Source organism: Anarhichas minor, unplaced genomic scaffold, assembly GCF_050575085.1.
Source record: "Anarhichas minor isolate MPS153535 unplaced genomic scaffold, ASM5057508v1 ptg000136l, whole genome shotgun sequence".
NCBI classification, from domain to species: Eukaryota; Metazoa; Chordata; class Actinopteri; order Perciformes; family Anarhichadidae; genus Anarhichas; species Anarhichas minor.
Genome location: NW_027466582.1, coordinates 4,682,501 through 4,694,716, shown reverse-complemented (window position 1 = coordinate 4,694,716; position 12,216 = coordinate 4,682,501). Strand labels below are relative to the sequence as shown.

Below are 12,216 nucleotides of genomic sequence, written 5' to 3'. Positions count from 1 at the left end.
CATGTATCAGACAAGACCAACACCACAATGCTGTAAAAACAACCATGGTATTATGTAGGGAGAGGACTGAGAAAAAATGTTATTGCTTTCATTGGCAGGTTTTCAACCAACGAAAGGGTTTCACACCACAGGTGGAGTCAAAAGCTGCTTAATCTGTGAAACAGCTCCATCCTGTGGGCTCTGACGGTCACTACATGCAGACGACACATTTCAGCCTATGCTGAGTATTCCTCCATTAAAAACAAAAACAATCCAACATATGATTTTAAATTATAGACATTTAATAAGTTGACAAAAATACAAGGACAACGCCACACACACAGGTTTGTTTGGGTAATTCAGATGGTGAGACACCAACAGCGAAAAGTTGACAGTTAAAATAATAGCAGGAACAAAGAGCATGCGAGGACAGCTTGAGATGGTCCAAGTACACGTCAGTGCTCTGATAGTATCGAGAGTACTAGGACAAGAAATAGAAATCCAAATGAGTCGCTCTACATATATAGCTCGATACTTTCCAGTGGTTTTGCCAGTAGCTTTTCAGCACCCAACTCCACTCACAACAAGAACACACGCTGTTATTAAAACAAGACGTCCACACTGAAATAGAGGGAAAGCAGTCCCTCCTCCCTTTAAACACACACACAAACTCCAGTTTAAATATTAATAATTAGATCCTGATGCAAACTTCTCAACATCGAAAAAAACCTAATCAGCAAGCAGGAAAATGTGAGCTTTTATCTCTCTGTAACATTTACATAAAGCTGCTACAATTGAGTTGAGCCACATTAAAAATGAGCTCAAAAGATTAGAACAAAGAGGGTGTGGTTTCCTTTCAAAAGCAGTTGTATCGCTATGTCACAGTGACAGATGGTAGTTTTTGTTGGACAACATTGACCAAGAAGTTACCAAAGTTTTTTGGCCTGAAAAACAAGTGTTATGCTTCACTACATAACCTGTTGCTGAGGGCGATGCATGACTACCATTAGTGTATTGCTGGCTGAAACTGACTTTTTAAGTCTTCAAAAAAAGGCTGAAATGAATGTGTTAAAGGTCCCTTGAAATGGCTTTAACGTTGTAACCGGGGTTGCAAAGTGTCAGGAGATTTCCAGACATAATTTCAAAGATTCCACCTTAAATATTCTCTGAATGCTGTGTCCCTGGTTGTAACCGTTTCAGCATTTCTGCATGAAGCACAATATTGGGTGAAAGAAAACAAACATTCGTTTATCCCAGGTGTTAAGTAATTATATGTGAAGAGTGGAGAGAGCTGTCAGTTATAACATCCAAGCACACAGCAGTACTGCTGGTTACCTTTGTAGACCTGCAGGTTTACCGGATCCCATACAAAACTAACATTACATTCAATTGGATGGAGATCCTTGAATATTTTGATACAAAAATAAGTAAGATACATTTTAGGATCATATTTGGCACATGATGGATGCGGTAAAATACACCCAGTGACACAAACAACACAATAAACAGTATTATTCCATTTCATGGGACCTTTAAGGATGCATACTATTTTTTTTTGTCAACCTGATGATAGGTTGAGCACCGTTGCCCAGTCACACTTCTGTAATATTGCACTGTCCATCAGGACTCCGTGAGCGGAGACTGAGAGCGGAGCTGGAAGGCCCGCCCCTCGGAGGCATCCTGGCCGGCTGGCTCTCTCTTAACGGTCTTTGCCTGTGTCTCCGCATCGATTCTGCTCCCCCTCTCTCGCACTCCCTTTCCTCCTCCTCACTTTCACCGCTGCCGGACGCATACTCGTACGTCTGTAGCTCATCGTCTCCTTCCACCTCTTCACCACCTGGCTGGCTGATTAGGAGCTGGGAGAAGGACTCTTCCACACTTGATGGCGTGGGAAGAAGGGGACTGGTAAGATGGCGCCCCAGGAGTGTTGGAGGTCTAACAGGGGGAAGAGATGCCATAATCCCAAAGAATGAAGTTTGTGATTGGCCATCAGTGTCCGATCCATCCGCTGAACTGACGCGCTCTGTTGCAGCTGGGGTGACAACTGGCACAGAAAGAATGGGGACAGGTTCGGGGTCTAACCTCAGTCCCGCAACGCCCTTCTTGGGGATATCTACAATGTCCCGCTTTATCTTGCGTCTGCGGCCATGCTCATTTCGCCGATATTGCACCATGTTCTCCAGGTCGGCCACGTACAGAAACCCAGCAATCAGCATCTCTGTGCTCTTCTTGTCCTTAGCGAAGGACTCCTCCAGCTCACGGTTGGTCCTCTCATCATACTGCCACCAGCCGTTGCGCCCCTCATAGTACCATGCATAGTCTCGCCGGGAACCACTCCCGGTCGCTCCACTTCGGCTCATCCCTGCAGCCGCCGCTTTCAGCTCTTCGGGCGACAGGAGGACCGGCCGCTCCAGGAAGTCCTCTGGGACTTCTTGTCGGCAGAGAGCACAGCGCTTGCTCTGCCAGGAGGCACCTTTCACACACAGGAAACAGAAAACGTGGAAGCACGGGAGGCGTACCGGGTGGATACAGCTCTGGAGGCAGATGGCACACTCCGGGGTTATGGTGGTGGAACTGGAAGAGTCTGTAGTGTCTCCTACTTCCTCTATCAGCTTGGAGGGAGCCAGGGCATTCACTGAACAGTCCACTTCTCCACAGCCTGCCATGCTACAAAGAGAAACACAGCACTGTCACAGCAAATCAGGCCGAGGAAGACTTCTTAATATTACACAACTGTAACTGAACATTTAAATTGAATAGGCAAAGTAACCGCTCTGTTGATTGTTTTGGGTACGCCCTCAAACACACGCAGCATAAAGTTATGGTTCCTGCTAATATACATCAGTGAAATAAAGTTTGCAAATTAAACGTGTTTAAGAAATGTGACTTCGGGGACAGGCTGGCATCCCTGAATTTACACTTCATTACGAGTTATATCAAAGGCCTCTTTTCCGCCTGTCTGACAGAGCTAACCAAACTACTGCTAAGCTAGCTTTAGCTAATTTGTTAGTTGCTTTAAATAAATAAAAAGCAAGCTTATATTCCCAGCAGGGGACGTTAGAGTCTCGTCTGTTTAATGCGATACAACAATATTACTAAAGATACTGTGAGGTAAACGTCAAGCTAACAGTCACTTAACCAATGCTAACTTGACAGCTGCTTTAGCATATGTAGCATGTTAGCCGTCAGTGCGCTTACAGGCTTAACTTCACAATTAATAACACACTCACCTGGACACTGAGGTGACTCTAGAAGCGTCCTCGGCAGAAGTGCAGATACATAAATGTAAACAGCAGCATTTAAATGTTGGTTATAAAGTGAAGTACGTCAAAGCGATAACTGCGTTGTTGTTCGGACGCTTGTTCCAGCCGTTGGGCCAAACTGACTTCAGAGCTCCTGGACGGACCTCACACCGTCTACAATGTCCTCTACATGTTGTGCAGATCTAACATCAGTGCAGCTGAGCGCAGCACGTGACGTGCGTCAGGGTCCACGCGTGGAGAGTCCTGATATACATACACCAGACTGTATAAAGTCTGTGGTGTATATCAATTAATTATTTCATGTATTGATGTGTTGTCATGTTTATATCGATCATTGGGTTGCACAATATCCAATCAAAATTATTCAGATATATAATATATAAATAATAATCGCATTTTTTAAACAAAAATATTTAATATATACAATATATATATATATATATGTATAATTAATATATTATAATATCATAAATTCATAGAATATGACTAATATAAATAACATTTATAATAATATTATAAATTATATTATTACTATATTAATATATAGAAATAATATATAATATATATATATATATATATATATATATATATATACAGACAATAATCGTACTACATGATTTTTTTATTTATTTTTTACAAAAATATTTATACATTAATATTATATCATTTTACATTCTGTTAACATTTGGTGGTCTTGTAGTTAATGCTCAGAGGTGTATCATCCGAGCGGTTTTGACTTTAATGCATACTAATTAATGTCTCACTTTGCCTTATTACAGTAATTAATGTATGGTTGTAGTAGAAACAGCACAGGTGTCCTCAAAAACTTTCAATTAGACAAACTGATCAGTCAAGTTAGGCAATCAGTAAGTTATTTTACAATGGTTGGCCACAAGTGGCATCAATTTAGCACAGAACTGGAATTCATATGAAATGTCTGATTCAGCTGAAGTCCACATAAGCTCAAGCGATGCAGCGAAAGTGTTGACTTTATAGATACACAATAACTGTATAAAAGAACATCAGATCCATCCGTCCGGTTTATTAATTTATTTTGGATTGCATAGATAAATCTTTTCGATTAATACATCTTTACAATTTACATTAGTTGTGAATTTATATTAGTTTAAATGTGCGATAACAAGTTGAATATCTCTGCAATATAAACAAACAGTCTATAATCCGCTCCCTCACTTATAACAACCTACTCTGGTCTCTTTTTGATGGCACACTTCCTGCTCTCTGACACATGTGGGCAGGCATCCCCGTGGACACTCGGAGACCTCAGAACTTGTCGGTCACGTGTCTCCTGTCCCCTCCTGGAGGCCTGCGTGCTCCTTTTGCGAACACATGGACCCCAGTCTGTCCATCCCCCAACCTCACAGTGCACTGAGGAGAGAGATGACGATGATGATGACAAAGTACTCATAGGTAGCGAGAGATTAAAACTTAAGACCTTGTGCGTTCCAGTACCAATACTACCATACTTTATAGTATGTCAGAAAAATATTTAGTATGTCAAGTGAAGTAAGCAAAAAAACACCAGGATGTCTGCATCCGGTCGCTTTTCTGGCTATTCTGACCCACAAACCTCTGCACAGCGGATATATGAGCAAGAGGGTTAAACTTCAAATATGTCCCGATTGAATACGCAACAGTACGCACTTTGTAGGGGAAGCTGCAGTATGAACTAAAAGTAAAAAAAAAGAAAAAGTATACGATTTGGAACGCATTCAGTGTATTCAACTTCTTAACTGTGTGGAAACAGTTGGTGAAAGTGAATTTCTCTCACCTTGGGGGATGCATTGCATAAGCTGCACGTCGGGCTCAAATCCCGTCGGGCAGGTGAGTTGGCACTGACCGTGGAGAAGGTAGAGGTCTGCTCTACAGCTCACACACACGGAGCTCCTCACACACATCTCACAGTCTATAGAGCACTCTGAGACAGAGGGACACAAACATCTGTTCTGTAGATCCCACGACATCATGGACCTTATTGCATGCACAAAGACACACAAACACACATTGTACACACAGCCTGCATGAGTATCATGCCGGACGGTGGCTCACCTGTGCATTCTCGCAGCACTGTGTTCGCCGTCAGCCCATCTGGACAGCTGTTCTCACATTTGCCCCGGAACAGGAAGTGACCGGGGTGGCAATGTGTGCAGAAGTTTTCACTGAAACAGGAAGAGCAGTCGTCCTTGCACCCTGCAGGCCAGTGGAAATGAACTTGTGGTCAGCATAGAGTGACCATTGTGGTTTGTTTTATTCTCTCAACACTGCCACAAATCAGTCACAAAAACACCTTTTCTATCATTCCTACATGTGCCCATTGGTACCTACTTGCGCAGGTGCTGATGTGTGGAGAGCGCATGCCGTAGTGACCCCGGGGACACGAGGACACACAGGTGCCCCTCTGCCGCATCCCGTCCATCTCCAAGTGGAAGAAGAGGCGAGGTTTGCAGGACAGACAGCCATTCGGGGCAGAGCATGTCGCACAACCTGCCGGACAGAGTCTGCTCACGGAGGAACTGCCTGTGGATAACGGGGTTCCAGATATGCTATGACTACAAAAGAGTTGTATAGTCTTCCTGTGCTTGTGCAAAAACAAAACAAACTCAAGTGTGCTCAATTTACGTTATGAAACTTTACAGGCGACGGGGTTTTATGAGCAAGGCCGATACACATGAGCCAAGCTTTTCAAATTCATAGTGTGCAAAGTGGGTAAACACCATGGAGATATATGACCCCATTTCCCCCTGAAATAACACATTTATTGTCTCCATATGTAGTGTCTGTCTACTATTTACTTCCTCCCACTGGAAAAGGGGGAAAGATAAGACACATTTCACGGGAGCCATGTCTAACAACAGTATTAAGAGAGGTGGGAGTGACAAGTTATGCATGAATACTTACGTCTTGTGCCATCCAGGCCTTTCGTGAGATTCATGAAGTGCAGAAACCAAATTAACGACGGCATCCGCATTTTCCTTCACCTTTCAGTACGGCATCGATCCAGTCAGCGAAATCCCACGATGTACATTTCAAAAAAAGGTATCCATAACAATTCATTCAAATGGACCCATGCAGAGACTCCTGTCTGGGAGGGAGAGCGGTCGAGTGCAGAGCTCGGCAAAATGTTTTCTTGAAGAAGAAGAAGAATCCCGTGTACATTCCATGAGATCACTCACGCTGGCAGAAAGCCATGCAGAGAGCAATCCGCAGAGAAAAACCATCAAATGATCTAATGTCTGATTGGGTAAGCTGCTATGGGGTCGTCTTTGCTGTTTCACACACACACACACACACACACAGACACACTCCCTACCTCCTCTCCCGTATTACCCGTCCTTCATGACCCTCCTCCTGATGCTCTATCACATCAAACAGGGTCTCTCTTCACAGAAATGGAATAATACTGTAATGTCTACACGACACATTTATCCTCACGTGTCAAACACTCTAAAACGTATTCGTTGAGTAAACCTCACAATTCTGTGTCTTTTAAAGCCCCCACCCCCACACCCTCACCCCTATACCTCCGCTCAACAAAAATGTGTTTTGGTTATAGTTACTTCACTCGCATGTTTGACCTTCACCTGGCAGAGTACAAGTTGATCTGTGCACACTTTAAATCTGAGTTGAGGACGTGTGCGCTGCGAGCGTGACCGACTGGAAGCCTACGGTGGTCCAATGAGCAACTTACACAATCTCATGGCGAAAATCGGAGAGTCTACTTCACTGAAAATCCACTTTTCAGTGAAGTATAACGCATTTTGTGTCCAGTGGTGAAAGTTTTAAAAATAAACAATATTTGCATGATACTCATAAAGACATCAAGTGATCTTTTGACCAACACATGATTATTTAAGCAGTTTGATATGATTTGTATCAACATTATGTCGTCAAATGACACTTTTTTTTTGGTTGTCACTACCATAAATCTTGACCACAGTAGCGCAGAGCCTGTTTACAACACATCAAATATACAAACCCTCTCTTTTAGTCGCACACTCTCCCCTCAGCCTAATGGAAAATAGGATGAGTGTGTGTGTGACCAAGACAACAAAATATCTCCTCATGTGGTTCCATTTACAGATAAAGCGTGACTATGTTGTTTTTTTTGTCATCACAAGATTAGTCTTCCCACACAGGCGGGATGAAGTCACAATGATGGGTTAGAAATAAAGACATACTGCTATCATCAATTGCCCACACTTTTTATATTCAGTTCAACTCAAGCCATGCTTGGGCACTTCGGGTTTTCAATGTAGACTGGGTTCAGGGAGTGAATACCACAACTACAGATTGATTTGACTACCTCCCAATGAGAACATAAAACATGAGGGCTGGAGGTGTCAGAGAGAATCTGCGATAAAAGCTGTGGGCTCTGGGGGATTTGTTGTTTGGCGTCCCGGTGTGTATTATCACATGTTTTGGGAACTCTGTGGTTCTCAAAACAGATTTGAACTCCCCTGAGTCCCCCATCCCTTCTTGGAAATAGTTTCCCGCTGCAATTCGGGATTCTTTGCTTTAGTCCATAATCATTTTCAGAGCCCGTCAAATCTCATAGAGACAAACAATTTGAGTTTGTAGCTTTTGCTCATTTCTAAACGTTTTCTCAGAGTGTTGTGAGAGCGAATTGATTCTTTGCCTCCGCGGGGCAAAGATGTGAACAGAAACAATGACACACTTTGAAACCATGTGCTCCTTATTAGGAAAAGCACAGCAAGTTATCATAATAACATGCCGTGCTTTCTTTGGGCTTGTCTGGAGACATGTCAAAAGAGAAATCATCAGGAGCTTTGCAGGGACATTTTTTTTTTACAATGGAGTTGATTTATCATCTGAGAGACGGAGCTGATGGTTACGCTGCCAGACGGAGGAGCTGGACAGGGGCTACGCTGCCTGGGCTTAAATTGTCAACAGGTGCTCAGACACAGAGACACAGCGAACAGGCAAGACAGAGCTACCTTTCTATTTTAGTAGAGGAAGAAGAGTGTGAGCCTCTGGATGTGCAGCCAGAGCAACATCATCCATCAATCTTCATGCACTACATCATAGATTGGATTCTCCAACAGGAGAGTGTGAAGAGGTTTAACGTCCTAAAGCAGATTTCTGCTGGAAACTGAGGAGGAATTATTAATAGTATGCAAGTGTTAGAGGGCTCTGTCGTGAGAATATAAGAATCACGGAGAGAACAGCAGGTGCAGTAACAACCTCCTCAACCTGACGCCGAACATAAACACGACACGGCTACGCTCACCGGGGAGCCAGATCAGATTCTTGAAGAAAATAACCGTTTGGAGGCCAAGGAATGTCTCAACTGCCGAGAGGAATGACGGGAAACGGGCAAATGATGAAGATGGAGGACAGCGAGCAAAAGGAGGGAGTTAATAATAAAGGACATATCTATATATACCTGTATCATGTTCACGTGATCTAAAATTCAAATGATGCACTAAAGTTCTTGAGTTTTTGTATTAAATCTACTGTTTTTATACTGGCCAAGGCTCGAAAAAGACATCTTGAACTTATGATGAAAGACTGCACTGTACTACAAACCAAAAACAGATTTTTGGTCACCACCTGCTACCAAGGTTCTGCTAAGAAAAAACCACATACAATCTTTTTCAATAAAAACCCCATAGACATTACAATCTGGCTATTCAACGATGTCAATTTGACTTTTTCCCCGCACACACACACACCTACAAAAAGCCCGCCTGTGAAGAACCCTGCAGGGATCAGGTATGAGCAGGACAGCATCAACGCAGATGATCTATGTAGCGTGAAGAAGTGAGGAATTTGGGGGGTTGAGCCCCATGCTCACCAAGGAAGCTGTGAGGCATAAACATTGACCGTGACGGATGATAAGAGAGCGAGAAGAGATCTGGAAGTAGAAACTTATTCGAGCTGTCCACAACTTTGAGATCAAAGCTTAATACGCTCAGCACATTTGTTTTGCTGTTGCTTTTACAGAACGTCTTTGTTGCATTTTTTGACACTTTTAATAAGTCGGTTGACCTAATGGCAGCAGAAGGTTACGTCCACTAACAGTTGTTGTTTTAGCCACTGATTGTTATATGTGTCTGACAACATTAAAGGATCCTACAGAGAAATAAAATGTTTTTTTCTTGGCAATCAATGCTGACTATGATGATTTTGTGATATATTATTGTTATATTATAGTTTATTACATGAGCAAGCTGTTATGTTGAGCATTTTAAAGTTTAGTGGACTAAATAAGAGTCGTTATAAGATCCACAAGAATTTAATAAAGAACAAAAAACTCTCATGACAGGATATCGGGTACACAAAGGATAGAATAAAAAACATAAAATGTACATTTCAGATGAAAACATATTATATATCATAAAAAATTGCTGCTGTCATTCATGATAATGTTCTTAAAATGACGACGATGACGTACTTCGCTGTCTTCACCCCCGTGATTTTTTCAGCATTTTCTATAATGAAAAAACAAACAAAAAACTTTTAGTCCATTTCTTGTTCAAAATGGAGAAATCAAAAAGTGTCCAACAAATTAAATAATTATTAGTAAGAAGCACTTATACATCTCATCAATAATTGTCAACATCAGTTCTAGATAATAGAATTATTATGAGCATTTACAAGAATGCAGAAAAGTGTTTCAGTCCTGTAATGTTTGGTTATAGTAAATCAAATTCAAATGCACTCAATGTAAAATAATTTTGTTTTGACATATGAATAAGAAATAGGTTTAAGTGACATGAGAAAATGGGTTCTAAACTTATTTTAAGAATAATAAACACACTGCATATTAAAAAGAAGAAGAAGTTTTATTAATCCCTTTTGGGGGAAATTATTATTTTTTCACTCCATTGTTATTTCACACACACACAGTTGTTGTGGAGGGATGTCAAGAGTTAATGGGGCTGCATGGTCAGCCCTGAGCAGTAAGCAGTTTGATGCCTTGCTCAAGGTGGTGAACTGGCACCTCTCCAGCTACTAGTCCATACTGACAATGTCATAGTCTATGGTCTGAGCTACTGCTGCCCCAAAAACTAAACTAAATCACTATAAATCAACTGTAAAAGAAAATATATATCTCGTGCAACTTTCATTATTGTTTTGCATGTGCAGACAAAACGATTAATCGGGTAAATAACTGCCAGATTAATCGATAATGGAAATAATAGTTGCAGCTAAAATTGAAGCATTCAAACCTGTAATACAGAGATAGATAAGACGCAGATTGCAGTCTGTGTATGAATAACTGACAGTTTGCTAATGTGTGGCCATTTCAGACAATATTGTAGAGAAGTGTAATGTTGAATGGACTCTGAGAGAAATATAAATACATATAAGACACAGGTGTAGCGTTAGCTTAGTGCTTTGAACTCACCTTGGATATTGCGTTGAGATGATGAGCTCTGATAGTTGCAGATTTCTCTTCAAAAGCTTTGGACTTCGCCTCCTCGGCCAGGCTGTTCAGAAACAGCAGCGTCAGGAGTTCAATCTGAGACAATTAGAAGAAATTAGCTCGTTTATTCATCAGTTGATGAGTCAGTTATGCTAGTTAGCGTTAGCCACAAACAAAGCTAACAAACATTAACGTTAGACTTAACGGCTACGTACTCACCATTGCCTCTGACGTCGGCCCCACATTTATGTTACTCTTCGATTTCGTTTTGATAATATATTTCAACTTAGGTGCCTTCTTCAGCATTTTGGAAAATGTTCCGCTAAAGTTCACGCTAACGAAAAGGTTTGTTTACGTCTTCAAATCTCCCGCTCCTCTTACTTCCGGTAAACACTGCTTCTTCTTCGTGGTCATGTACGGTGTCGCTTGTTGTCATTACCGCCACCTACAGTTATGAAGTAACGGGTTTTAAGTACTATTTTCAAAGTAAGGATAAAATAACATCAAGTCAAATAGTTATTCAATGAATGGCAAACATTAAATCACCTACATAGAAAAAATAGCTCTAAACTCACAGAGAATATAAGTGTAGTACCTCTATCTCTATTTTATCTATGCTACCATCTGGCGGCGGCTTTACGCAACTACATCAGAAAAACACCATCAGACTTCTACTGTCTGTATCCGGCCAGCCAGCAGTAATGGCGGCCACCATGGAGACAACAGCCGGCATGAGCAACATGCTGCAATTCATGAAACTTATCGGACAGCTCAAAGTAAGACGCCCAAACTCCGACCACTGCTCTGTTGATCTGGTCCCTGGTCAATAAATGAACAACAAATAATTTGAAGTGTATTGACGCTCAATCTGTAGCTTGTAAATTGTTTTGTTGGAGCTGCGAGACAGTGTTTTTTCTCCCAAAGTGCAGCTTATCTATTCTCTCCTTGCCCACACCCACCCACACATACTACTACCATCATATTACAACTTGAGAGTAAGAAGAAAAAAAGCATATCTTATCTGTGTCCTTTTGTCCAATCAACAGCTGAAGAAAACTCCACAAACATTATCACAAAAGACTACAAAAACAGTAAACATTCACCTTCCAGGACCTGCAGCCAGTGGAGTTTTGTTTAAAACGTCTTAAATGATAAAATCAGTGTCTACAAACTTCCCATTTTCTGTGCCACTGATAACTTGTGGGTTGTGGTTGTTGTTACCTGCAGAGGGTCCCACGGACTGGATGGGTGTACAGGAACGTACAGAAACCAGAGAGTGTATCGGACCACATGTACCGCATGGCCATGATGTCTCTGACCATCACAGACCCCACAGTGGACAAGGACAGGTACTTCATTCGCACATCTTGCACCCAGACCTTCTTCCAATCCATTGGGATGAACGGAGCTCTTTAATATAATTTAAAAAGCATAAATACTCATCACATCATGTTGCTTATGTGTTGTAGTCCTAGTATGTTGTTGCAAAGATGGATTGCAAAATACCTGAATACTAACTTCTATCATGCTCGTACTTTAGATGCATAAAGCTGGCTCTGGTTC

At 41.7% G+C, this 12,216-nt stretch overlaps 4 protein-coding genes across 4 annotated transcripts in view; 1 reads left to right on the top strand and 3 right to left on the bottom strand.

The window, feature by feature from the left end:
- Nucleotides 1-260: 260 nt before the first annotated feature.
- LOC142941901 (E3 ubiquitin-protein ligase rnf146-like) lies at nt 261-3,412 on the bottom strand. Its single transcript, XM_076084026.1, has 2 exons — nt 3,210-3,412; nt 261-2,646 (listed from the first exon to the last, which is right to left on the bottom strand). Exon 2 carries the CDS (start codon nt 2,643-2,645, stop codon nt 1,572-1,574), a length of 1,074 nt encoding a protein of 357 aa, XP_075940141.1. The 5' UTR covers nt 2,646; nt 3,210-3,412; the 3' UTR covers nt 261-1,571.
- Nucleotides 3,413-4,446: 1,034 nt separating this feature from the next.
- LOC142941880 (R-spondin-3-like) lies at nt 4,447-6,195 on the bottom strand. The gene is made up of 6 exons (XM_076084006.1): nt 6,162-6,195; nt 6,056-6,064; nt 5,589-5,780; nt 5,313-5,453; nt 5,035-5,181; nt 4,447-4,631 (listed from the first exon to the last, which is right to left on the bottom strand). The coding sequence occupies exons 1-6, from the start codon at nt 6,193-6,195 to the stop codon at nt 4,447-4,449; spliced, it is 708 nt and encodes a 235-aa protein (XP_075940121.1).
- Nucleotides 6,196-9,506: 3,311 nt separating this feature from the next.
- cenpw (centromere protein W) lies at nt 9,507-11,029 on the bottom strand. Its single transcript, XM_076084712.1, has 3 exons — nt 10,873-11,029; nt 10,636-10,749; nt 9,507-9,715 (listed from the first exon to the last, which is right to left on the bottom strand). Exons 1-3 carry the CDS (start codon nt 10,957-10,959, stop codon nt 9,689-9,691), a joined length of 228 nt encoding a protein of 75 aa, XP_075940827.1. The 5' UTR covers nt 10,960-11,029; the 3' UTR covers nt 9,507-9,688.
- A 321-nt stretch (nt 11,030-11,350) lies between these two features.
- The window catches only part of hddc2 (HD domain containing 2), a 2,477-nt gene continuing 1,611 nt past the window's right edge, over nt 11,351-12,216 (top strand). Inside the window, exons 1-3 of the mRNA XM_076084601.1 lie at nt 11,351-11,429; nt 11,881-12,002; nt 12,194-12,216. The exon at nt 12,194-12,216 is cut by the window's right edge and continues 80 nt beyond it. Of these exons, the coding sequence (XP_075940716.1) occupies nt 11,355-11,429; nt 11,881-12,002; nt 12,194-12,216 (220 nt within the window). The 5' untranslated portion in view covers nt 11,351-11,354. The remainder of the gene's footprint in view (nt 11,430-11,880; nt 12,003-12,193) is intronic.

Excerpts from the sequence above, each read along its gene's own strand:
- cenpw (XM_076084712.1), bottom strand. The coding sequence starts at position 10,959 with ATGCTGAAGAAGGCACCTAAGTTGAAATATATTATCAAAACGAAATCG. Across the intron at positions 10,750-10,872 it reads GGCCGACGTCAGAGGCAATG|ATTGAACTCCTGACGCTGCT; the intron begins GTGAGTACGTAG and ends TAATTGTCTCAG. Across the intron at positions 9,716-10,635 it reads ATCTCAACGCAATATCCAAG|AAAATGCTGAAAAAATCACG; the intron begins GTGAGTTCAAAG and ends TTTTCATTATAG.
- LOC142941901 (XM_076084026.1), bottom strand. The coding sequence starts at position 2,645 with ATGGCAGGCTGTGGAGAAGTGGACTGTTCAGTGAATGCCCTGGCTCCC.
- LOC142941880 (XM_076084006.1), bottom strand. The coding sequence starts at position 6,195 with ATGAATCTCACGAAAGGCCTGGATGGCACAAGAC. Across the intron at positions 5,454-5,588 it reads ACACATCAGCACCTGCGCAA|GGTGCAAGGACGACTGCTCT; the intron begins GTAGGTACCAAT and ends ACTGGCCTGCAG. Across the intron at positions 4,632-5,034 it reads TATGCAATGCATCCCCCAAG|TGCACTGTGAGGTTGGGGGA; the intron begins GTGAGAGAAATT and ends CTCTCTCCTCAG.